The sequence below is a fragment of the Anarrhichthys ocellatus genome, unplaced genomic scaffold (assembly GCF_004355925.1).
Source record: "Anarrhichthys ocellatus isolate YVR2014 unplaced genomic scaffold, GSC_Weel_1.0 scaffold47, whole genome shotgun sequence".
Taxonomy (NCBI): domain Eukaryota; kingdom Metazoa; phylum Chordata; class Actinopteri; order Perciformes; family Anarhichadidae; genus Anarrhichthys; species Anarrhichthys ocellatus.
The window spans coordinates 694096-721376 of NW_022280077.1; the positions used below are offsets into that span (position 1 = coordinate 694096).

General features: G+C 44.0%; 2 protein-coding genes across 3 annotated transcripts; one reads left to right on the forward strand and one right to left on the reverse strand.

Annotated features, from left to right (window-relative positions):
* On the forward strand, positions 1-27189 carry cmss1 (cms1 ribosomal small subunit homolog). Of its 2 annotated transcripts, none has more exons than XM_031869368.1 (10): positions 1-76; positions 24265-24395; positions 24773-24844; positions 24956-25088; positions 25188-25247; positions 25339-25441; positions 25532-25592; positions 25693-25780; positions 25865-25953; positions 26866-27189. In XM_031869368.1, the coding sequence occupies exons 1-10, from the start codon at positions 28-30 to the stop codon at positions 26947-26949; spliced, it is 870 nt and encodes a 289-aa protein (XP_031725228.1). In that variant the 5' UTR covers positions 1-27; the 3' UTR covers positions 26950-27189. The 2 variants fall into 2 exon arrangements, with proteins under 2 accessions (XP_031725228.1, XP_031725229.1); XM_031869369.1 differs by having other exon boundaries at positions 24959-25088.
* On the reverse strand, positions 4219-8675 carry LOC116395451 (filamin A-interacting protein 1-like). Its single transcript, XM_031869363.1, has 2 exons — positions 8494-8675; positions 4219-7090 (listed from the first exon to the last, which is right to left on the reverse strand). Exon 2 carries the CDS (start codon positions 6784-6786, stop codon positions 4564-4566), a length of 2223 nt encoding a protein of 740 aa, XP_031725223.1. The 5' UTR covers positions 6787-7090; positions 8494-8675; the 3' UTR covers positions 4219-4563.
* Positions 27190-27281: the final 92 nt, after the last annotated feature.

The following is a 27281-nucleotide window of genomic DNA, read 5'->3' on the forward strand; positions in this document are numbered from 1 at the left end:
ATTGGACAGACGACTAGCTGGAGGAAAATGGGAGACGACTTGGGTGACGAGTGGTGGGCACAGGAGGGCAACTCAGGTAATCTTGCTTGACTTTAGTATCTTTATTTTGTAGCGTTTCTGAAACGTGTGGTCCGGGAGGTGTTTGGTTTATCCCGATAAACGAACTCTTAACATTAGCTTGTAGCTCTCGCAATAAACGTCGCCTGCTAACGGTAAGCTAACGTTAGCTAGCCAGCAGGTACTGTTAACACGAGCTACAATCTGTGAAAGTTAACGCGTTACCAAAGCCGGCACGTGTAACACACACACACACACACACACACACACACACACACACAAAGTACCAGCAGGTTTTTGTACAGCCTACCTGTGATTTGTTCGGACGGGGAAAGTTAGCATGGGCAGCAGGAGTTGTCGCGAGCAGAAGATGTGTAAACACGTGTGTTAGTGAGGATGTGTAAACACGTGTGTTGGTGAGAGTAAATGATCACGTTGTCTGTCGTACCCTTAAACCTTACAGTTAGCGCTCATCTATATACATAGCGTTCTTCTATTTATTCTGCTATGCCCATCATCCTCATCCCCATGCAGTAACAGAGGCAGTTCCCTGCGGCTGTTCCTTCCACAGCTTCATGCACGCTGCATACCAACAGAGGGCAGTCCTGTTATATGTGCCCTGGTCTCATTGTTTTGGACAAAGTGTATACGTTATTGAAATGAAACGTTTATATTTAACAGACTTGCAGACATATATCACTTGCATAAGTTACACAAACCTGTGGTGGATATTTACTAGCATTTACTAAAGCACTATGGCCTACTTAAGTATAATCTTGATGTACTTTAACTTTACTTGAGTATTTCCATTTTAAACTACTTAACTTTATACTTTTACTTCACTACATTTCACAGGTTAATGTTGTGTTTCTGGCTGCACTTGATTTTTGGCATGTTTAGTTACACGAGTTTCTAAATCTTGTTAAGGATTTAACTACCAAATGGTAATGTACATAATATATATCTATAAGTAAAAGATTTAAATACTTCTACCACTGCTGTGATAGAAGCACATACAATGACGATACTCACCAAGCATATTACTTTGTTTATTTACATTTATTCAGAGGAGGAAAGCAATTCTGGGAAATACAATATGATTAATATAATATGTTACAGGTTCTTTATAACAGGGATTCAGAGCGTTTATATAGCAGCTCCGCCATCGCCCTGTTGAGAGCCGTGTGGAGGCAGTGGAAATGATCAGAATTTTGAATTTGGCACATTTGAGTACTCATGGGCATGTATCCTTACGTTCTTCAGTCAAACTGCTCAGAAGAATGTTAGATTATGCCTTAGAAGTGCTCTATTGTAATGATGGTAAGATAACCTACCGTTTGCCCTATTACCTCGAAAACAAACGGTCTACTAGCTGTTTACCTACACAGGTGAGCAGCAGCATGAAATGAACATTCGGGGCAGTCCTAATTGAACCAGTTGTTTGACTGTGTGGCAAATGCCTATGGTGGCTGTATATATTATTCAACTAATCATTTATTAGTGCTTGTTTTTGTTTTAATATCCTCCTGATACTCCCTGGCATGGTTACAATCACAATTCTTGAATTTACTCTGCACATTTTAACATGCAACCTATTATTCTTTTACACGAGACCGCAGTGCTAAACGTATCTTTCTCAGATCTGTGTTTCCCCTGTATGCACGGAGGGAGTTTTCCCATGTTTCTGTCCTGTATTGAGAGCTCTGTTGCATCTTCTATGAGTTGATCCTTTTAGTCTTGGGAATCCTTGTTGGACCAGGCTTCTTTAGTGACCCACGAAGACATCTGATTAGAGAAAGGAGGCATATGTATCTGTTAGTTGTTCACCTGATATTAGATCTTACACTTTTTTTGTGAAGTATTTGTCTTTTGTTTTGTGCAAAGATGTCGTCGTGTTGTACTTTTGAAAGTTGAATATATGACCTTTTATTGCCAGTTTATACACTTTACCCGCACTACGGTGTAATGAGCCGGAATCACATGCATTTACATCATTACCATATAAATCTATGGACTCTATTGAGAGATGTCTACAGCTCTTTGTCTTTCTAGGTTGGCCCCTTTTTGACTGACTGGCATCCCATCAGTGCGTACATTTGTCTCACAGAACGGCTTGACAGAAAGGCCCGACTGACAATTGACAGGACGGAAAAAGGAGACTTGAAGTCTTTTAGTGCGTGGGACTGAGTTTAAAGTCACAAGAGTGAAGAGGAGAATCGTAAGAAGCGGTATGACTTTTATGGTGATGCTTCGTGTGGCTAAATGCTCAGAGTAATGACACCGTTTCTCATGAGGCCTCTTGTCGCGCTCCAGTCTGCCCCTAAAATCTCATCAACTGCCTCATCTGGCTTCTTACCTTGCCAACCGGTGATGTCAGCGCGGTTAATGTTTCTCCCTGTTTGTCGTCATATTCCGGCTCTGCCAGCCTCTCCCACCACAGTAAGCCCCATTGTGTCCCCCAAAACTGTCAGTTAGTTTCTTATTTAGACGACACAGCTCATCACAGCTTTTATTAAAGCTCAATAACAGCCCATTTATTTCTGACACTCTACGTAACCATATAGTTAGTGGTTTCGACTTTTCAAAAGTTGTACTGTGAACCGTGAATGTTGTGATTTAGGTTTTAGGGTATGAGGTATTCTGGAAGTTGGATACTGTGATAATGTATTTCACAAAAATAAATGCTGCTCCTCATTAGTGTGCTATGTATTTTTGCCAAATCCATCTTACCTCTTTTAATATTCTGGACAGGTCTCCTTCGCCTGCATGCCTTAGTGTGCAGTTTGAGCAATTGAAGCTTTTTTTTTTGTGACTCTGGTACTTTCATGTTTCACATGTTTCTTGTTTGTACAATATAAACAGGAAAATCTGATAAAGGACATATTTATAACATACGCAAATCAACACAAGCATGAAATGAGCTGTATCACTGGTCTGCAGTGGGAGGTTTAGCTGGCAGGAGATGACCAACTGTTGGCAACTTACGTGGCTAACAAAACAACACTGACCAGTATTGGCATGTCAATGGCTGCTCTTGGCTGCTTTATATTTGTTACCGTAAATGAAGAAAAGCTGAGAAAATGTTTTACGGGGTTGTGCAAAAGTTGAAAAAGTATTTAAAAGTATGTTGTTTGTCCGTTGTAAACGTGTTAAGACGTTGGTAATTACAATTGACCGTTTATCATTTTTTGCTACAAATAGAAAAAGGCCTTTAATAGTCTGTCCACCATAAAACGTTAACAGACCCTCCACCGCTAGGTGTTCCAAGTTTAATTGTTTCAGAGAAACATGAGCTGAGTTTTCCAGTGCACATTTGAAGGAGGTTTCACACTTACGCACACAGTTGTGAGGAATTTTGCTGTGGTTGAAATAGCTGGTGACTCAACTGTTGAAACAAACACATAAAAAGTCTTTTAGGGCCTTACAGAATGTAGTTTATTTACATTCAAAGCTTGTATTGATTTAGAAACAAGCCTAAAATGACTGTTTTATGACGTTATCACCCTAAAAAAAATGGAAAATAAAGATTCTTTGTTAAATAATTTACAGTGCTGGTGCTGTTGATTCCCTTTGTGAGAGCAAACTGGATTCTGACTGGTTTCACAGTGAAAATGTTTTGAAAGACGAAACGCCAACAAATATGACAAGCAGAATATTATGTCGGATGAAAAAAATCTATTTTTTCCAATAAATTTAGTTTTTCTGACTTTACAATGATCTGGAGTTATTGGAAATCAATAATATTGGAAGTCACATCAGTCGAAAACAATCCTACACAACCTCCACTGAAATCTTATGACAAATGATATATTATAATATTAGTGGCATAATCTTAATGCAACTGTGCAAAGAGACAGGGTTTAAACAAAATGAACAGACAGTAGATGTCTATGTGATGAATGAAGCTTTAAACTAGTTGGTAGCAGGTACAACCCTACCTGTTCTCCAGTGACTCTTAGTTTTCTCCAGTCACTTCATTTGAAACGTGTCACGTAAGCGGGTATGTGCTTGGTGTGTTGTGCTTCGCAGTGTTTAGTTGGCATCAAACCAGGTTTTTGGTCTTTTCTGATTCCATCTGTTTTGCATTTAAATTGTCCGGCAGCCTGATGGCTGCGTTGATGCCAACACACTCTCAAAAGTATTCAAGGTGAAGAAATAAAGTCAACACAAACACTTTTAATAAACATTGATGATACAATTTTTTTTCAAAAAAGCACATCACACATTTGCTTGCGATGCTGTCTCGCTTAGCTCTCATACAGGTACTAGACACTCATGTCATACAGTCCAGGGTTGTAGAAGTCAGCCAGTCTAAGGACACACTAACTACACCAAATAGGACATACAAAGGCTCTTATAGGACAAATACCACAAAGCATTTATTTCATGAATGTTACAAAATCCCCAAAACTCTGGGTTCTCCTTAGACAAAGTGAATTGTTTGAGTTGTCTGGTCCGGAAACGTGACTGAAAACATAGTACAGTATGCTGAGAATATATTTTCACCTAATCAAAAAGGCCACTTACTGTAATGTTTGAGGAATGTGAAGCTGAAGAGGCAGCGGGGGATATAGTGATGCTGCTCGTAATCGTGCCAACACCTTTGACATGACAGCCATTGGCGAGCACTTGAGTCCTTTGCTCATGTCGGAGATAGTACGGCCCAACGGGCTGTGGCATGCTGTGGGTCATACCATTCAGAGACTGGCTGTAGGGGCTCCCCAGATGGATATGGATTTTGTTCTCCTCCGTGGCGACGATACTGGGACCCGTGTCGGTGCTGCCGGACCTCTGGTGTTGCCAGCCGCTCTGCCGCTCCGGCGTCTTGCAGTAGACCGCCTGATTCGCAGCATCCGGCGGCTCCGGAGAACAGGTCCTGACCGTTACGATCTGAACGGGGGAGCCGCCGTGGTCGGGTGTCACAGAGCGCGACACCTGAGAGGTGGGCGCACCGTCGAGCGGGGACACGGTACGGTCGGGGCTGGAGGGTGGGGTTTTAGTGTTAACCGCAGACAGAGCTGAGTTCTGGATGATCGTAATTCTCTGTTTTGGCGAGGCGCCGCTCGTTGGAATGACGGCCGTGCTGGTGTAGGATGTAGCCGTGTCTCCGTTGGGGCTGCTTATCTCGAGCGTGGCCGTGTTGAGTATGTGATGCGGTGTTACTTTGATCTGTAAGGGCTGCCCCGGTGTGTGCGTTAACATCATCACCTCTCCGTTAACCGGTTGGTGCGCATCCGTGCCATTGGCCGAACGGCCGCCGTATTTGCTCACATTGTTATTCGTGCTGTTCAAGCTGTTCAGGTTGTTGACCAGAGAGCTTCTTCTGTTCATGACTTCCGCATCGCGGCTTGGTTCCTCATCCTCGTTTTCTTCGTCTAGTCTCTCGCTGTAGTCGGGCGGCAGGCTCTCTGGGGGCTCGGTCTGAACCTCCTTGGCGGTCTGATGGAGGTCTGTAAAGCGTCGTTTGTTCGCACCGGGTGTAAGATTCTGGATTTGTCCGTGCCTGTCGAGCTCACCGCACAGCTCCTTCATCTCTCTGGCCAGCTCTCTGTTGCTGGCCTCCTGCTGGGTCAGCTTCCTCCGCAGCGTGGAGTGATCCGTCTGAACCCGGCAGATGGACTCCTCGGTGCCCATCAGCTTGTGGAGCTTCTGCTTCAGGGTGTCGACCTCTCTGCCCAGCAGCCTGGACTTGACCTGCTCCTTCTGAAGGCGGCAGAGGAGAAGGTGCTCCTGGTTGACCTCCTGCTTCTCTGCCTGCTCGTACCTGGATAGCTCCCTCTTCACCTCCTCCAGCTCCTCTGTTAGAGCCCGGGACCTCCTCTGTTCCTCCTTGAACCTCTTTTGCAGGGACTCAAAGTCACTTTCCACCTTCATCAGCTCCTCCTCCAACACCTCCTTGTCCCGTAGTCTCCTTTGCAACCTTTCTAGCTCCAGGGTCAATTCTTTGACTTTGTTGTCCTCTGTGTGGCAGTGGTGGTCAGCGTTGTTTGGAATAGAGCCGTGTGCGTACTTCTCTTTCTCTTTCCTGTTTTCCAAGATCTGCAACCTTTTCTTCATCATAGTGATTTTACTCTGTAGCTCTCCATTCTTCTCCCCTTCACTTTTTAGTCTGTCTTGGAGCTCATATTTTTCCTTTGCTATGCCCTTAATCTTTTCCTCTAAATCAACCTTAGACCTCAGCGCCTGCTGCCTCTCCTCTCTCAGTCTCTCTGTCGTTGTTGCCAAAGTGTTTTGTTCATTTCTTTTGCCCTCCTTCCTGTTGAGCTTTTCCTCGGCCTGCCGGAGCCTCTCGGCCATGGTCTTCCTGTCCTCCACCAAAGCGACCGTCAGTGACCTGAGCTTGGCCAGGTCCTGTCTAATCACCACCTCACTCTTCTCCAGGTGGCCTTCGATGGCCTCCAGCTCTCTCACCCTACCTCTCAGAGCGTCGAGCTCGCCCGACAGCACCTCGCTAACCTCCGTCTCTCGCTCCAGGCTGCCCTTCAGAACGCTACAGTCCTGCCTGCTCTTACCTAAAGCCTCCTCTATCCTGTCCAATTCGCTGATCCTGCCGTTGAGTTTATCCACCTCAACCCTCAAGCTACGGCAGCGGCTGGTCTCCCTCGCCAGGCTGCGGTCCAGGTCTCGACACTGGTCCCACATGCGTACCAGCTCCTCGTCCTTTCCCTCCATTTCCACGACCCTTCTCCTCAGCAGCTCGACCTCCGACAGCAGGCTTGGGGCCGTCATGGCGTCTTGGCTTTGGTGGAAGATGGAGGCTTTATTACGGTGCGGGGATTTGAGCTCGTCCCTCTTTGCGCCGGGGTAAGCGGCGCCAACCTCCCGCTCGATGCGGTCAGTGACGGCGGTCAGTTCTTTGCCGCGGCGCCTCTGCTCCTCCAGCAGCTCGCTCAGACACCGTTGCTCCCTCACAACCAGCAGTGCAAAGGCTTTCAGCTTGGTGAGCTCATCCTTTAGAGCCGATAATTCTTTTTCCCTTTTCTTCTCCTTAATCTCCTGGTATTCTCTCTCCTTTACAATGAGGAGCTTGAGTCTGTAGAGAGAGAAACAAACGATGTTGATGTCAAACTGTTTTGGCATGCTTTTATTGTGTAATTGTCTGTGTTTATACTTAACCTCTTGGCCACAAGCAATTTTGTAAATTGTGTATTTCCAACACAAACATTTATTTATAATTTTCAGAAGAATTTGAATCACAGGTTCCTCCTTACTCAAACTTCTACAGAAGCCAGTGATGCTTTCTTTTTTGTCCCTACTTGTAAACCCTAAAACATGAAGATACGTCCATGTAATTCCACGTCGCTCTGCACTCAGCATGCATTCTGTAGGATGTTTAGACTATTACGGCAGATGGTCCCTTGGCAGGGAGTGTTTGTTAATTAAGAAGTTCCTCTACCCTTGAGTACCCTCGACACTGCACCCAAATCACCCTCCTCCTGTGCCCCTCCAACGCTACCCCATTCCCAGCGAGGAGCGGCAGGAATTCCCCCCCCGTTCCATAAGTAATTACAGACCGGCTGCATTTACAAGTGCTGTCACTCTCCACATTTCCCCCAAATGCATGCCAGCAAATGTACAAATGCGTTTGATACACACTGCATTTTTTTGTCAAGTGTTATTGCAAGTGAGGCGCAGTTCAAAGTGATCTCTCGCCAGTCAATTTGAACTATTTTGGAATCAATCTCATGTGAGTGTGTGGACGTTGAGTACTGGAGGCATCCAGAGGGCTGAGAGGTCTGCTCGACATGCTTCGATGCATGTTTTCCTCTGTGTCCATGTTAAAGAATGTCCTCTCTTAATATTTGATGAGAAGCGTGTGGAGAGCTTTGTGTGTAAGTAATGGTGTGTGGATAAGATCTTTAGAGCAAGTAATGTGTAAAATATGAGTCTGCACATTGTGTTTTAAGGATTTACGGTTACATTTAGAGCATCTGTACTTTTGCTATTAAGATTCATACCATATGTGTGTGGGTGAAAGGGTTAAATATATATTTATCTTATTCCGAATTGGATTTATCGCTGGTCTGAAAGTTATCGCTCTAATACATCGATTAATAGGTTACACTACCTAACCTCAAGATTAGTTTTTATTGGTCCCACTTGTAGTTGTGTCTTGTCAATAATGCTTCTTTAAATAGCAAAGAGTTGCAAACAGAAATGTAAACTGTAAAAATTGCATTTTCAGTGAAAAGATTTCAGTAATTCTTAATGTATTGTTCTAAATATACAGTTCAGACAGACACCTCTTTGAATTGTTCTCTTGTTATTTGATACCAACATGACATCAAAAGATGTTCTATCGGAACTTTGCGGGACTGGAGAGAACTTAATTTGCCCGTAACTTATCTTGCAGTTAATTAGTTTTGTGGGTTAATACATTTTTTAAATACACATTCTAACTTTTCCGCTGGTCACAAGTCTCTGGACTGTTCCTACCTGTGCTGTGCCGTTGGCCTCTGTCCTTTTTTAAAAATCCTTAGAGAATAAATCGCCTCCACTCTTCTACCTCTCCCTTTCCCGGAGATCCCAGTGATGTGGACATTCCATCCGGAAAACCAAACATTATGAGAAGTGCGCTGCACACTGAGTCTCACTCGCAGTCCTTGGCGCCCATTACATCATCAGTAAGTCCTTATATGGGACTGTACAGGCTCTACTGATGTGTGTGCGTTCTTGTGTGTGTGTTTTTACTGGAGTTCAGCCCATTCCAGATGAGGTCATTGTGTAGCAATGCCAAAGAGGCTAATGGGAAGGACAGAATGTGTGTGTATGTGTGTGTGTGCGTAGCAAGCTAAAGCTTTAATCACAATTCAAACTAAAACGGCTAACAGTCTGTGTGCAGGGTTAGACTGAGCAAACATGTTAACTATGCTGCATAAGTGCTGCTAGGCCTGTAGCTCATACACACTGTATTGTGTGTGTGTGGTGTTCCCATGTGGTTTAAGAAGAGACATGTTTTGTTAGTTTTGCTTTGCCTGGGGCCTGATAACCTGACTGAGATGACATCATCAGCTCATAGGCCCTCAATTACAAACATATGTCTGCCTCTCTCTCCGTCTATTCAAATTTTTCAATTCAATATGCTTCATTGGCATAAATGTAACAAGGACAACATTGCCAAAGCATCAAGTAAATGAGATTCTAAAGAAAAAAGAACAAGGTGCCATTAATAAAATCCGTCTCTTTTTCAGTTCAAAAAGGATTCATTGGCATGAACGTTTCAAGAGAATATTGTGATGCCAAAGCATATACAATAACTAATCATCTGTCTCTCGCTCGCGCACTCATTTTCTTCTCCACCATACCTTCTTGCTTTTAGTTATTAATTGTAACTGCAATTTATGTTGTTCTCTTGCCAGCCTCAGCTTCTAATGAATCCCTCTCTGATGGTATCTGTCAAGTCGAATGCATGAGCTCAGTGGAGTAGGGAGGGATGACAGATTATACTCTCATTATTCCCACTGCCAGTCTTGTCTGTCACAACATGAATACCCAAAACGATAATGGGAAAATAAAGGATATATTATCTCACTGGATGATACTACTGCCAGCGCTGCAGGAGGGAGCACTTACTTGCATTGTGGCTCCCAGTTCTAGCTCTCTGTGGGAAATAAACCTCCGGTGGTATTTCTTTCTGTCGAGCAAAAACCCATCTAGTGTCCAATAATTAAAGGAGCGCCATGTTGTCATCACACAAGAATGTACAAAACAGCCTAAAAGATGCACTTCAACTTCAGTTTTCTTTAACATTTTATGTTTTTCAAGCATTTTCACACCAGGCGTGGGACTCTAGATTGCTCATTTGTTCAGAGAAAACAAGGAAAGCTTGCACAACAGTGACCAACATTTATGCCGGTCACAGTTCATAAATACGCAAGCGATGTCTTCACGGTTATTGGAGGTTTTTAGCAGCTCTGTGCTAATGTGACACATTTCACAGAATAGTTTCTAAGCATTTGACACGTGTTTAATTGATTGATTACAACTGTGGCGGCCTGTTTCAAAGCCAGAGATCACTGAGGTTGATCAACCCCGCTGGACTAATCTGCTTTGACGCTGAAGTCGTCTCTTGTAAGGAAAGATCTCGGTAAGATGAGATATCTCTGTGGTTGTGGAATGTGAGGGAGAAATCCTCCTCATTCCTCACAACTCCGATCCGCTCAGACCAACTCCCAAACCAGAGTTCATGAGGTCCTGTTTTCGCTGAGAGGAGGGGTTGGCAATCTACAGCGCTTTTCCTCAATTACAAGTACGATCCCTCAAAGGCACTTCCAGGAAAAGCCTCAAACATCGCCCCCTTACATGAGGAGCACTCTCCGAGCCGTTGTCATAGCTACTATTTTCAATCCAGTGGGGTGTAATTTGGGAATATTGAGTTTTTGTAGCTGCTGCCTTCTTCCAATCCTCCAGATGTCCTGAGCATAATGCTGTATAAGGTCACAGAAAAGGCACATTGAAGATAAAAAAAACAAAGAAAAGCAGCTGTTTAGGCAGTCTGCCCTGGATTACTTCTCTCCATTTTCCAGCATGCTTAATAACATTGAAGCAGTGACTAAACTGACCTCATATGCTTTGTGTAGCTAATAAAGAGGCCCAACAGCTTGTGATCAGAACAGCGGTTCTGCTCTGAAGTGATGCTCTGCCAGACTATTACGGTGATTTAAGCACTTCTTCTTCTCCTGACATATTATTGGCTGGGCGGATTTTGGATGTGTGTCGAGTGTAAGGGATGGACTGTCTGTTTCCGCTACGACACGGCCAAGTTTACTTTGTCCTTTTTCTTTTTAAGTGATTTTTCTAAAATGTTTCCTCCACCATGTTTAATGTTGAAGCAAGCCAGAGAGCTTTTCCCTTTTCATTGATTGCTTGTTCGCCGTGTTAGTGGTGCGGCTGTAGGGCTCGCAATGCTCGTCTGTCGGCCCAGTAGCGCCACCAGCAGGTTGACATTTTAGTGAAACGTCACAACCATTGTTGTATCATTCGCCATGAAGTTATGTAGGCTATTTATTCATGGTCCGAGGATAAATTTGAATGATTTTGGCGGTCCTCTAGCCACACCATGAGGTCGCCATTTGTGGATTTTACGGGAAATATCCATCCAACAACTGGATGGATTGCCATGAAATTTGGCACGGACATTCATGCTCCCCTCAGGATGAACTGTGATAACTTTGTTGATCCACTGGCCTTTCATGCAACATTTTAAATTTGTCCAATACTTTTGTTTATGACTAAATACCATAATTTATCAGTCCCAGCTGTACTTTTTGTTTTAAAGCAAATGATCAAGTGTTAGCTTGCTAACACACTAAACTAAGAAGATGAACAGGCTAAACCTTCTACCTATGGGTTAGCATTGTCACTGTGAACATGTTAGCATGCTGACTTTAGCATTCAGCCCAAAGAACTGCCTCAGTACAGCCTCATCGAGCCTCCAGCACGGCACTTACTGGTGATGATGTATTGCTGAGCCGGCCACATCACTTGGGGAGGGAAAACGGGAACTAGTCTAAAAGTAGTTTGTGGCTTCAGGGTAGAGCCTGTAAAAAGTTTTTTAGTTTTTTGATTCAGAACCGGGGTGAACAGATGAGAGCACGGATGTCTTTGGTGTGTCGAACATGTGTGTACGGTTAATGCTGAGATGCTGTCAGCCCATTGACAGCCCATAGGAAACACACACACAGAGCTTGTTCTGATAGCTGAGGTCGGAACAACCCGATCGCTGCATTGTGATGTGCGCTATGTAATCATCCTCTGACACGCAACGGGGATCATGCTATGGCATAAAGTGATTATATGCCGTGACTGGAGTTTGCCTTATAGTTGACTGCTGAAACAGGTCATCTGCTGAGCACATGGCACCTTGTGGAACTGCTTTTGTAGGGAAATGAAAAAGAGAGGGGGGGGGGGGGGCTGATTTTAAGCCCGGCTGAGTGGCTCTCTTAGCTCAGAGCGTATGCTTTGAAAAAGAAACAGGGAGGGAGATTGAAAGATAGTTCAAGTGGATTTGGAGTAGGAGTGGAAATTCTTTCAGTTAAATATTTAGGCTACTGCTGAGTGAAATGTAAGAAAGACAGGATGGAGAGGAGAGATGAAAGGGACCGGCTGTATCGCCATGTGCCGTGTGTTGTTTACCCTGTGGATGAATGCAAGCATTGACTCGGCTCAAATCTTTTTTTCTGTGCCAAGCTCAAAGAAGCTGAAAATCAGTTGGGAACACAAAGAAAGGGAATGTAAAGTGTGCCTTAGAACACAAATAAATATATAACGGCGAAAGAGCTGTGGATTGATTGGGAATTTGCAATGAGGAGTAGCTAATTTATTGTGTTTTCAGGGATGCAACAATTACTTTTATTATCAATTCATCTGCAGGTGATTTTCCCAATTAAAATCAAGTAATTGATTGGTCTACACAATGTCAGGAAATGGTGAAAAACGGCCATCAGAGGTGACATGCTCTGATTGTTTTTGGTCTGAGACAAACAAAAATATATAAAGTTCCCACACAGCCCAACCTAACATTGCAACTTCAGATTCTGTGATAAATTGAAGTTTTAGATGATTGTCCTGAAAGGAATCGATAAAGGAGATGAAAAACTCTTGTGTTCAAAGAGCCAGGAATGTTTGAGCCACACAGGGTTCACACTGCACCACAGACATGCTGTCTACTCATGTATTAATCATCATTAGGACGAAATTAACCACAAAGCCTTTATGTGTGCATGTTTTAGGGTTTCCACATTGTATTTGAATAGACAGAATTCTAGTAAACTTAATCACTCTACTGGCATGGCTATTTCTGGTGTGTGTGTGTGTGTGTGTGTGTGTGTGTGTCAGTAAACCTTTTTCACTTTGGCACTCATATGCAGACAACTAGTCTCCTCCCAAGGCTGCGGGTCCAGTGCGGGTCCAATCTAGATTACAGAGTGGACTCTGGTGGTACGTGAGCCGAGACGACCCGAGACTTCAACACAGCGGCCCCCGTCGCGAGGCCTCAAATTGCATAGGAGAGCCTGTGACCTCCTTCATGTCAGACCTAGCTGTACCCATAGCCACATCTGAATGTGCTCTCTATTTCTGAAGGGAACGTTTCAACCCACAAGCAAACCGTCGGCCCATTTACTCGGTTTAGAAGCGGGCCTTATCCTGTGTTGTGTGGTGTTGTTGAATTAGGGCAGGAGGGTGGCAATTTAGACGGTACACGTAATTGCATGTGAGTGTATGTTTATGTGTTTACAAGGGAGAGTGAACCGAGCCGGGCTGGCCGCAAGGTCCAAGTCCAGAACCTAAGGGAACTGTGTCTGAGTGGAGTAGCTCCTAAGTACAGTCTTGAGGTCGCATACACTGGGGGTGGTAGGATCGCAGCAGCCAAGAGAGCCTTTGCTCTCCCACTCAGCCGTGAAGAGCATTAGAGACCAACATAGACTAAAAGAGTTTAAGCCTGCACAAGTGTACATCACAGAGCTCAGATCTGGCTTGTTCCAGTGTGCCGAAATACTTTAATCCCTTAGCCTCTTTCTACGCTAGCTGTAAATCCTCATCTCTTTTACATCGGGAGGGATTCTGAAAGGCACGGGGTGTTTTACTACAAGTGTAGCTTCAAGGCGGGCTACCGATACGGCGGGAATATCAATGTTTTGTCTTTTGCTCTGGCGTTCATCTGAACCTCTAGGGTTTCGGTGCACCGACCTCTCTCTGTCCTCCTCCAGTAGCGTGGTGAGGCGGTTGCTCTTATGGATGAAGGCCCCGTGGCTCCTCTCTCGCTCCTCCAGCCTGTGTAGGGCTCCGCTGTGAGAGCGGGACACCTCCTGGAGCTGCTCCCGCATCCGCTCGGATGAGTGTTTCTGGGCCTCCACGAAGTTGTTGAGCTGATGGGGGAGAAAAGGGAAAACAACTCGGAGATCTGCAGAAGTGCCCCACTGTTAACATGCTTTTTTTCCACTTATCCTTAGAGGGTGGTGTAGCAATCCAGAAAGATTTTTAGATTTCAGATAAGATTCTTTCTGTGCAGTAATTGAATGTTATTGGAACAATGTACAGGTTACTTTGGATAACCCAAGCCTTGACTTTCAAAAGTTTTTATCGGAAACTTGTTCTCCTGTCCTAAAGAATAAAACTGCACAAATCAGAGGAAGACATTTTCTAATTATTGCGGACAAATAGCTCCGACGCCTGTAACACCTGTAGTACAAAATAACGAGTGTGTGCAATTGTGCAACGATGCGGGCGTAATAGATGCTCTTATGTCGGACAGTAATGTATTCTCCTCATTAAATTTGATCAGCCGCTCCATATGGTGTCTGGTTTCTCACTATCGGGCTGTTGGTACCTCAGCAACGGGTTCTTTGTACACATCCTGCAGGTGGTCCTGCTGGGCCCGTAGGGAGTCTCCCCGCAGGGCCCGGAGCACCTTCTCCGGTCCGCTGGAACCATATCGGGCCCCCAGTAGAGCCGAATCTGTCTCCTTCATTTTCAACACAGCGATTACTTCGTCTCTGGCCTGGAGTGAGAAACATCCCATTAGAACGCTGGCTTTAATCAGTGTCAGTGTCTTACAATGGCTGCAGTCACTCAAACAGTTAATGTGTGTATGTATGTGGGATGTCAAGAAAAGATCCCACCTGTAGTTCTCCCTCCAGAATACTGAGCAGGAACAACAAGTCATCACGGGACAGGTCTTCTCTTGTGTGTCGGTCCTCCCTCCTCTCCCTCTTGTCTCCCTCGTTGGCCCTTCGAATAGTGTTTTTTGGGGGCAGCATGGCGTGGAAGGGAGGCTTCTTTTCATCATCTTGATTCCGAGAAACACTTTTGACGCTTTTACCAAGTGGGTGCATGGCTTTGAGTCCACCTAGGAGGAACTGGAGAATGATACATTATTGGAGGTGGCAGCTGAACATGGACACAAACGGGCGTGTGCTTCAGATCAAAGACTTATTATTTGATCATCTACTGTCTCTTTTATTATACTGTTATTGTCTATTTGCCCTTGTTTAAATGGGTTGCATATTTCTTTTTTTCATTATAAAGCAGCGCGACATTACATCTCGTGTATGAAAAGTCCTGTGGTGTCTTCACAGTACAAGTGGTTATTTTGAAGCTTCCATAAGTGAACGTCTGATGCAGATTATGGATTAAACCAAAATCAGAAGGCGTCTTATCATCACTGTTGGTGTTACTGAACTGGATAGGCCTGCGCCTGGCATTACTTTGTTTGAGGCTTATGTCATCTCATAGTCTTACTCTTAGCACATTTACAACAATCACGGTCCGCTTGGCTGACGAAACAGACTGAAGGTTGCCAGAAAGTCGGGTGTGTGTGTGTTATATGAAGCAAATCGCATGAGCTTAACAGTGTTAGCTAGCCAACTCTCTCTGACTTGGTGTTCTCATCCCATATTTCGAGGCAGAAAGCAAGCAGGTTCTTATTAGTGAAGGATGATGTCATCTCTCTGCTTCTCTGGTCCGAGCTCTCTCTGTGTCCGGGAACACCTCTGACTCCTCAGTTGTTTTGTCTGTTTAGATAAGTTAGCCCCTTGTGTTTCCCACCGTTTTGGACATTGCGGAAAAAGCAATTAGGGGAAGTATATAAAATAACAATGCCTGGAGGCCTGTCATGTCACTGCAGTTGTTTTAAGACCTCCTCGGAGAAATTCTGTTACTGAACAGGAAAGCACTGAGACCATTTCCTCCCCCCCCCCCCCCCCTCTCTATTTGTCATTCTCTCTTTTACACCAGCACACGTACGCACAGACAGGCAGCATCTGCTTGTTGTCAACATGGTTCGAGAGCAACCTTGAGCCTCTCTAAACAAGACGGACAGCACTAGTGCATAAGGGACAAACGTTGTGTAAGAAAAAACCCAGAGCAGAGAGCAACCCTTTGAGCCGGTTCAAACTGTAGCCAACACTGTGCCTCAGCCGTTGAATCCCTGCGAGAGTGTTGGCTTACTTAATAGATTGTGTTTGCATAGAAGTATTTTTCTCCTGGCTCTCTTGTGCGGAAGGAGAGCGACGATCTCCGCCTCCCTCCCCTTCCTCTCACCCTCTCGGTATCAATCAGGGAGACGGATGAAGCTGTCTTAGCTGTCCCTGCGTTGCTTTTACTCTACTTGTTTTCAGTAACAGGAAGGGATGATGAAAGCTCTCAACACAATCGCTGAGGAGTTTTCATGAGGTCACTTTTAAACTGTCAAAACTTGCTGCACTAAGGACTTATATTCCCCACACAGCACAGGACCACTCCCTAATACAATCTTTTTATTTGTTGTCAGTACAGATAAAGATGGCGACGTGTGGTGGAGCTGATGTGGGTTGGTGATCTTTGGCGTGTACTGTATTGTCTTTGGTGGCCCCGGGGCCACTTCTGATTATTTTCTCTGCCCATCTGATGTTGCCGTTAATGTGAGCAGTCAAACCAAGTCGGCTGCCCATGTGTCCTTGCTCTTGGCCTTCAATTGACTAATGGTGATGGTGTCTGAACACCTCACTGTGCGCGCTCTCTCTCTCTCTCACTCACTCACTCACTCACTCACTCACTCACTCACTCACTCACACGGCAGTAGTCAGACTGTGTTCGTCTTTAGTGTGCTCAGTGTCTAGACAAGCACGTGCACACACACACTCGCTCCCACATGATGCCAGGCATGTGTAAATACCTCTAAACCCGAGTTCTGGCTCAGAGCCAGAGTCTGCCTCAATAATGGTTGCAAGGGGTCGCCGGCCGGCAGTCGCACATGTGGCCGGCCACCTCTGTTTATTTATCCCAACACCGCCCAAAACTGGTCTACACATGCTACACAGTTTGGTATCTTAACAGAGAAGTGAGCAACACGAGCAAACAACCTGGCCCCACGGCCCCCAGGTAGTTTAGGTTTGAACCCCTCCCCCCTGCTCCAGCAATTCATTCTCCACGAGCAGCTCATATCCACTTTATATCCACCTGTCATGGGACGCTGGCTCGATCTATGCCCCGGAGTCCTCTTCGGCTTCCCGTTTCCAGGGTCAAGTTGGCGCAGCACTTTGCAATACGCACTCCGTATGGCTGATGTATGCTTTGGCACGAGCACAGGACCGCAGGCATGGCCGGTAAGAGTGTTGTAACAACAATGATGCAGCTGGAGAGAGCGGGAGATGAACTTATTTTGTCACCAGGATTCCTGCTGTTGTACTTTATGATTATGAGTGTGGTTAGGCTGCACGTATTGCTAAACGCTTCATACGCTGATGACTTTAGCATGAAGATGACAATCAACCACCATTCACTGCAACTGTTTTAAGTGTTGCACTAATGGACTTTCATGGTCAGGGAATTTACCATAGTTTTCAGCCAATTAGTTTTGACTCGCGTGTCTTGACTGTTAACGTGCATATTCATCATTGCTACCAGAGAAGGATTAAGGAACTAAAGAATGCTCTTGGAAATCTGTCAGCTTTTGCAGCAACGTGCATGTCTTACAAAGCACAAGGATGAGTTATAAACCCAGTTATTTTCTGCCTTAAACATCATTCCCTTTCATTATTTGGGTGTGTTTGTGTTTGATGCGCATGACAGAAGATGTTAAATATTTAAGTATGGCTCCAACTCCCCTTTTATTGCCATCGATAAGTTTAAAGTGCCAGATGTGGCAGTGTTTTCTGCCGCCTGTGCTGTTTTAAAGTGCTCGAGGTTTACACGACCACTGAATGTTGATGAAAGAGTACAAACATTTTGTAATGACATAGATTCCTGTGATCTGAACGCTTGGAATCAATATGTTCCTACTCACCATCTGCAAGTGATCTTTGAAGTCTACATAGTGGTGGTGTTGGTTGTTGAACTAAAATAAAAAGCAGTTCTAACAGTATCAGGTTAATGCAGTACTGTGCTTTGCACTTTTCTGAAAACAAAGTATAATATTTAAGTTTTATTTATAGTAACTAGACAGTTGAAATTAGATCTCCCGCCTCAATAAATGTAGTTTCTCTTGTTGTCTTCTTTCCAAATTGATGCCTTTGGTCATGTATTTTGAATGATTTGTATGCGTGTAGGTGGTCTCTCCTAAATTATAGTGACTTAAATCAAATGGTAAGCATAGCTGTGGAAAGCAAAACAGCCTTTTGTACATCAGTGATGCACTGAGATAGGGTCAACATTGTTTTGTAATGCTGTAATGTTTGTCCACTAGAAGCTATTTATGTTGAGCAAGAACTTCTTGACAGAAGCTCGCTGAATAATGAAGACGTGAAATTCTACCATTTAAGGTTGATTTTTGTCTGTGCTGCTTTCTGTGCTTTGGGACACAATTATTAACCCCATCGTCACGCCGACGCCGGATGTTAGAAACCACATTTCGGAGGATTTGACCAACAGCAGTATCCCCGTTACATAAGTTGCAATATGCTGGCAGAGCAACGGCAGAGACGGGTTTCCTCAATTGGTTCTCGGGAAAGCTTAAGAGCTTTGGGTTATTTACATAACCTCATGTCTCTGATTAGCACCTCCTGTGCGACATCATCAGGAGCCCCTATCACACTCCGCCACCTAGGATCGGCTCGACTAGAACATGTGAATGTCACCGACCCAATTTATGTTCTTATATTCTTACCATATAAGAACGTTTGTTATGCATAGAACATGAAGGCTGGCGCTGAAAGAAGTCAATTTAGCATAATTCTTTTGACGGGGAAATTGAAGTGTGTGTGTGTGTGTGTGTGTGTGTGAGAGTGTGAGTGAGAGAGACACCACCACGCCTGTCACGAGAGTTGTACAGGATGTCCGGCTTTGCACATCCAAAATATGGTTGCAAGAATCCTAAATAGTTAATCACTGTGCATCCAATACTCCCCCTGCTGGTGATGCTACCTTCCTGCACTGTGTCATGTTCAAGCTCTGGTTACATGTCCTGACAAACCCGAACAAGGACAGCCAAATAACAATTACTCCCATCCCTCATTGGGCAAGCTTGTAAATTTGGCAAGGCCGTGTGAATTCGCCGCTGAATTATCTTTATTTCAACTTCCGTTGTAAGAACAAATCCCAGGATTAGCAACAATCAACAGGGAAATAAGTCATTTAGTACAAACTCGAAACGACATTGGACTGAATGGGTCGGACAGGAACATGTTGGAAGCCGATGAATCTGTAACCAGAACGGGCTTCCAGTCGGCCTCGCTGCCATTCCACCATAGCCTGCTTTCTCATTTTGTGCATGCCGCCTTAAAGTCCCCATTGATTTAACAATAACACATGCTCACGTTGTGGCTTTAGAGAGGAAACTGCAGGCCTGCAAAACCAATAACTGCTACAGCCACTCGCACACGCGCACCACTCCCCAAATCAGTCAATACTACATGTCCTGAGATGAGTTTATTGATTGTTTGAACAAGCGCTGAATTGATTTCCTGGGAAAGTATCATATTGTTATTATGGAAGCACACAACAGAAACATTGCACAGTGTATTTGGGGGGCGGTGGGCGTCTCCATTCCTATAACGTGACGTGTTTTGGCCTGTGTAGAGGGATCAGTGGCCTTTTATCCTCCCGCTACCCAAAGTGGTATCTTTACTCCGACTAATAGTTAACTGTGTCGATGATTAAGAGGTCAGTTGTGTAGGCACAGTGCCAGTTGACACGAGTGAGCACATCACCCTTTAAAAATGTAATAACCAAATCCGAGTGCCGTTTGTCTGAAACTGAAACAATCAACCGTTTCCTGGCACCAGTCGATTGATCCTCCTTTACAATCCAGTCAGCGCCGTTGGACCAGTCTCCTCTATTGATCAGCCATTAAAAGATGGCCGAGCCGCCCCATTTCCCTACATCTGAGCTCTCTCCACAGCCGTTTGGCTTTCATTGATCTACAGTTAGCTGAGCTGTAAGCCCCGTCGCTTCGTACGCAACTGAGAGCGCACTCGTCTCTTCCTACTGGCTCCACCAACTGGAGCGAGTCGAGTGTGGCATGGAGGATACCGGGGAGGGGATACGGCTGAGGTTGAAGATATTGACCTCATAGATTATCACTTGAAATGGCCTTCTTTGCACATACCACAACCCCCCCACCCCCCCCAGCATTCCGCGGAATCAGTTGCTTTTCACTTCGAGGACAGCAAACTTACGAGGGAAAATAGGGACCGGAGCACACGGATTGATTTGCAGCTTCTAATAGTGGAGTCGACACATTAGTCTGTTCGTACTGCGTCTTCATCAGAGTCAAAGTGGACAGAGACATAAGTGCAATCAGTGTTCTCTAGTTCTTTTTTTTCTTCTTCTACTGCTTTATTTATCAAGTCTGCATTTAGTCAACCGCTGTCATTGTTGCTACAGACTCCATTCGTTCACCGTCCTTTTTATTCTTGGCTAATGCATTCATTTGTTGGTTCTTTTCATACGTCCTAGGTGTAAGGGTTCTTTAAGCCCTTCAATCATCATGTTGTATTGCAATTTAAATGTAGTCTATTGATTTGTATATTGCCCTGGTTATTGCATTGGCATCAGTCTGAATGCAAAATTATGCAGCAAGGATTACAAAGCACAGAAGTTTTTCTCTTCCCTTCTCACTTTACTACTACAATCCTGCACAGTCCAGTGCTATCATCAATATAAAGAGGGAAACATAATAAATATCCTATGCTTTTTCATGCTGAATGACTTATTTCCAAGAAACGTATGAGCACATATCTGGTCAACCCCAATATTTAAAGTCAGATACCCGTGGCAGCCCAACACCTTACTTTTTATTTAGTGTTTCCCTTTAATTTGTTACCCAGTGTGTTTTACTCCAGCAGTGATGAATAGAACCTCATTCACTAAGCCCTGTCGGTCTCATTGCAAACCCTTATTATTGATCAGGTAGGCGCACCATCCTCAGCCTGGTTTGGTTGTCATTAAAACGTGCACTTTGCGTGTGATTAATCAGTGATATGTGCCTCTCACCATCCATTCTAAGGCTTTATTATCTCAAGTGCTAATTAAAAACGGATTGGATGTACAGATTGGATGACTTTAAATGAATTCGGGCCCCCAGGCCCTCATAAATTCAGAATTCTCCAGATAAATGTTGTTTGACAGCATCTAAAAAGATAGAGGAACCCAAAGCTATTTTTCTATCACCCGTAACTTATTAATGACCTGTAGTGTTCTCTTATCTTGCATACTATAGTACAGGAAACTGTCCGGTTTTGGTCAAACTGCAATATCTAATCAGATACTTAATGTGTGTCTGGTTGATTGCATTGTTGGTGAGCATCAGAGATATTTCAGTACTGTCTTACAGGGTGAAAATAATGGCCCCCGTGACACCTTACAGCCTCTGTGATGTTACATTGTTGACATGTATTGGTACAAAAATATGTGCGTTGTGTCTGTGGTGCTAAATGAGTAGAAGAACCCTGTAATTGATGAGTCATCCCCTACACACCAAATTAAATACATGCTGAAACGGCTCATCACCTCAAGAGTGTTGCTGAATGGCTCCTTGACCGGTGTGTTAAGTTTGTCGTAGTGTTAACGGTGAAATTAAAAGTGTGTGTCGGGGCTTAACCTCAGCTTCCACTCATCTGAGGGTTTTGGTTATCTTCTGAACCCCACAGGCTTATTGTATTGATGTGTGCTTCACAGCTCATTGAGTACAAAACAGCCATGCAACCGTGTAGCCCAAAGCCCGATCCTACCCGTAAATACCAGCAGGGAAATATACACTTACCTGCCGCAGAACAGGTGAACCGCTTACTGGTCATATATACTGGACCTTGCTTTGATTGTAATCCATTTAAATATCCAGTATCTTGAAGTCCTCCTGTGTGATTAGTCTTCCTTCTTCCCTCCGTTTCCTGGTCTTTGGCACCTGTGTGTCCTCACTTTCCTTCAGCATGAGAGGGAGAAGGGGATGAGTTCTAGCACAGCAAGAGAGTGGGAAATGATTGCTTTCACCCATCAATAGTGGGAGTGGTCTTTCAGCCGAAGGGAGTGTATGGCTGGACAGATGACAAATGAGGACGAAGGTCTAAGAGTGAGGCTTGATGTGGAGAAGGGGTGTGGTTATTGGATAATGGAATGAAAACGAGTGGAAGAGTGGACTACCATCCCGTATCCATCCTTCACATTGTCCTTTTCTTTTTATGGTCCTCAACTATAATGCCCCCAAAGAAAAAAACATCACCAACAACAAAGTGGTGTAAGGATGAATCAATTGTGAGATGGGAAATTAGAGGACGAGGCAGAACATCTGGCGTGAGGTGAAAAACACCAAATCAGTATGACACATGCAATAAAAGGTGTTTTGATAAAACGTCAGTCACCACAACCATGAAAGGTCCTTGAGCATGCGGCCATAACTGGACGCCCACAATATCATGCAGTTTGTTGCAGGAGAATGCTAGATTAGTCATGGACAGACACGGAGGTGCACACTCGCTCACGGTCACACGCGACCGCGTGATCCTCCAGGCGAAGATACACAATTAAATAAAATCATAAAAGATAAGACAGATGGACAACTGCTAGTTATTGGCAATATAGTAGGCAGAGTGTTCCATATTTTTGGGGCGCTGTGAGCAGTTAAGAGCAGCTGTTTTTAAGGTTCTTAGGATCATAAAACTGTAGGGAGATATAAAAAGGTGGCGAGGCCATTGAGTGCCTTAAAAACTAAGAGAAGGACTTTGACATGAATTCTAAAATATAAAGGAGGGAAAGTGTAGTTGACGTAAAACAGGAGTTGTATGATATATTAACCTATTTCAGGTTTTATTTAAACCCTGGCAGCAGCATTGTGAATGGTCTGTAGTTTTGCAATGGCTGCTTTTGGTAGGCCAGTGTACAAAGCTTTACAGCAGTCAAAACAACTAGGAACAAAAGCGTGAACAGGCTTTTCTGCATCGTGATGGCTCAGTAGAGGTTTCACTATCGCTATATTGTGCAAATGATAAAAGGAAGTTTGGGTCAACAATTAAAATGCTGTTTTGTGCTCGTAATTAGAGGTGTACAAATGTATTAATTTCAGAAAACGCTTATCCTGTTTCATCTGTAAGCTATATAGGCATTGAAAAGGTTTATCTTAAATAGTTTATCTTTTGTAATGGCTAAATTAATACAGCCATGTGTGTCCATTTCTTTGCAGCCCTTACTTTTAGATTGAACTCAATCAATGAACGTAGGAAACTCTTGTTGCATCTCTTGCCACGCCCCTATGGCTCAAGCTCTTGTTGCATCTCTGGCCACGCCTCTATGGTTCAAGATCTTGTTGCATCTCTGGCCACGCCCCTATGGGTCAAGATCTTGTTGCATCTCTGGCCACGCCCCTATGGGTCAAGATCTTGTTGCATCTCTGGCCACGCCCCTGTGGGTCAAGATCTTGTTGCATCTCTGGCCACGCCCCTGTGGGTCAAGATCTTGTTGCATCTCTGGCCACGCCCCTGTGGTTCAAGATCTTGTTGCAGCTCTGGCCACGCCCCTATGGGTCAAGATCTTGTTGCAGCTCTGGCCACGCCCCTATGGGTCAAGATCTTGTTCCCTATCAGTGAGTCCCAGCAGGTATTTTCCATCAGTAGTTAGTGATATAATAACTTTTTTTGGTGATTCTGATGAGGTTTTGGCTAGCAGTACTACATGCTTTGCTTGAACCATCAACCCATTGCAGACACACATCAGCAGATTCCTCTGAAAATCTCATAGAAGTAGTCCGACATCACCACCACAACTCAAACTTTGGCTCTTACGGTCCACTTAGAGAAGATGGAGGCGATATATTAGACTGGAGGAACTACAAAGAAAAAGTAGGAATTTAAAAAATGCACTCTCAGGAAGGGCACTGCAACGAAATGGCATGAGACGAGAGGTGTGCACAGAGAAGTGGTAGCAACAGAGAAGCTAAATATTACCACATGCTGCCTGATTGTTATCTCGGGGAACGTTTGTTTTCTGTAGTGACTGAAATGTACTGCCTGGAGAACACTTGCACCTGATGAGGAAACCAAACAGCCTAAAAACATGATGTGCAAATGCCAAATCTCTGGTCCACGAGCAAAACTATGGAAACAGATTCTATAACTCCATAAGCCTATAACCATGGGTTATGTCTAACAGCAAAACCTGTAGTGTGTTCTCATCCTAAAAACTTTGCCAATAAAGCTGATTCTGATCTTAATAGTTCATTCATCTTGCACTGCAGTTGCAAGTTAACCCATATATCCAGAAGTGTAATGAGGAAAATTTCTCCCTCTTTTTTTCTTCCAGATGCGTCTGAGGAGGAGACACGACAAGAGAAACCGCCAACAGAAAAAACAAACAAAACGAAAAAACCAGAGAAGAGGAAGAGTGTAACGGAGGAAACGGTGAAGGCCAAGAAGAAGAAAAAGACTCAACAGGTATTCTAGTGTTTTGCACCTTCCTGTGTAAAAGCTGCTAGTTAAAAGTTTTTATTATTCCAGCACACCTAGCGCGTAAAACAGTTTTCTTCTAAACCACTATGTGACATTATCAGGAAGTTATTCTGTTAGATTGAATAGATATCAGGTAGTGTATCAAATGAATGGCACAGAACTTGTATTGGACTGTGATTTAGAGCTGGAACAATTAGGCAATAAATAAGTAAATATGAAGAATATCTTTGAGGCTTGGACTGTTGGGTGGATGGATAATTTAACATATTTGTGTTTTTCTTTGTGTTATAATGAACTCAGATCTTTATTCATGAGGATTATGCAGGATTATCCTCATGAATCTGCGTGTATTGTTTTCACAGAAAGAGTGTATTATTCCTAAAAAGAAAGACACCGAGGATGAAAAGTCAACAAAACCCAAAAGAAAGAGGAAGGTGAGTGTGGTGACACCTGCTTTTTTTTTTTCTTTTCTTTTTTAATAAAGAGGGACAACAGTCACTGGGCTTTGTGAATATTTTTGTACAATGCTGTGTTTCGTTTACCAGAAGAAGACAATTACGGATGTCTTGTCGTCTTCGGAGCCCAAACCAGGCTCTCCGGCAGACCTGCAGACCCTGGTCACGCAGTATTTCGCAGACAAGCTCTCTGTGATCGAGCAGGAGGAGCTCAAATTGCTCGGTGAGTCGGGGCAAGTCCCCTTTAAACTGTGAAATTCGGCCAATACCTGCTGATCTGTTGATTCACTGAGGTCACCGTCTGCTCTCCCGCCATCTTCAGACTCCAGCTTCCTGTCCAGCAATGACTTGACGCACACCCTCTCCTCGTATCTGAAACAGGGTTAGTGTTGTTCTAAACTACAAACCTATCAGCTGTTGACTTTTGACACGCGCGTCTCACTTTTATTTCCCTTTTTTTTTTTTCCTGTTAGTTTGCCCCAAGTGGTCGAAGATTCAAAAGCAGCACAAGGAGAAGAGTTCTGTGGTTCTGCTAATCGTCTGTAGCTCCGCCCTCCGAGCCATTGAGCTCATCAAGTGAGTGACGCACCAGAGACGCTTGTTCAATTCCTTCTTTTCCAACTTTTTCAAATTGTATTCACACGATTTGTTCTGTGTTACTTCCAGGCAGATGACCGCCTTCAAGGGTGAAGCCAAAGCACTAAAACTTTTCGCAAAACACATCAAGGTAGTAGAGACCGACGGGTCATCGCGATGCATGCGCTTTGTGTTCAACGGCGGGTTTTTGTCGGAGCAAACTCAACGGGTTCTCTTTATGTCCGTAACAGATGGAGGAGCAGGTGAAGCTGCTGCAAAAGGGCGTCACCCACATAGGAGTAGGGACGCCCGGCAGGATCAGCGCTCTGATTGAGAAAGGTAGGTGTGGCCACAACGGTCCTCCTGTTAAAGACTTCCAGGCGCTTTGATGTTGTTTGTGCAAACTCTTTGTTTTTGGTCCAGAGGGTTTGAGCTTGCAGGCGCTGAAGTACGTGGTTCTGGACTGGAACTGGAGGGACCAGAAGCTAAGAAGGATGATGGACGTTCCCGAGGTGAGCTACTGCCCCCTGCTGGACTGAGCAGACAATCAGCTTGTTTTGTCTTATCACACAGCACGGCTTTATGAAGTATGAAAAGTAATATGTTTTTCTTATTGTTACTTCACTCGGGTGTTAGACCTTCACTGTGCCTGTGCAGAGACACTAGAAGGCTCTTCTTCTATTCATTTGCTGAGGGGAGGAAGTTGTTTTTGTCTTAACTCAGTTTAATCTGTGGTGGAATGTAACTAAATACATTTACTGAATCACTGAAGTACAATTTTCAGGAATCTGTACTTTAACAATTTACATGTTTTGCTACTTTATACTTTTACTCCACTATATTTTGAAGGCAAACATTGTACTTTTTACCTCACTACATTTATTTGACTGCTTAAATGACTAATTAATCTGCAGATTCAGATTGTCAATAACAAATTATAAATCAACTAATAGATCATAATGTGTTATTATAGGTTAAGCCAGCTTTTACCAGCTGCAACATTAATGTGACCTACAAAAAAATAATCCATCACTAATTAAAATCCTGTAGTAGAATTTAAAAATATCTGAAAACCATTTGCATAATGAGGACTTTTTGGTACGTTGACGACATCTTGAGGCTCTGAACTTGTACTTAAGTAAGATTATAAATCAGGACTTTTACTTGTAACTGAGTATTCTCACACACTGTGTGTCATGGTCCAATATGCATGTTGTGTGCGTGATGTGAGAAGTAGGAGACGTCTTCTGTCCAGCTGTGACATTTTTTGATATGAACAATATTTGCATATTTATATAATCTGGATTTGTCAATTAGGGAGGAGCTAAAATGTAATTTACAACTTTTTTTGTCAAACACCTTATTAGACACAAGTCATTGTTCTTTTTTCTGTGTTATACATCGTGCGCATGTGTCTATTTCAGGTCAAACTGGACTTCATGAAGCTGCTGCAGGGTGGTATCCTGAACGGTTGCAAAGAAAACAAAGTCAAGTTTGGACTATTTTAGCAGCACATTGTTGATGTGCTGATGATCCAAAGGACGCCTTGATGTTTAAAGCTACAGATCGATGTTCCTCGCTGAGGGGCCTCATCCTGTTTGTTCTCCCTTTTGTGTCGGCGTGAAACCTGCGCTGTGCTTTTACTGTTTTTGGAGCCCGTGTCAAATGCGAGGTGGTGTTTGTTTCGCTGCTGTTGTCCAACGCGACGTCCCACTGTGATGGATTGAATAAACAGACTCTGAACGAAACCAGCGTCCTCTGTTGTTTGTTTAGTCTGACCGTGGGACGCCCCTCCTACGGAGTGTGTGAGGTCATCAGTTTACTTGCCCACGAGGAAGTC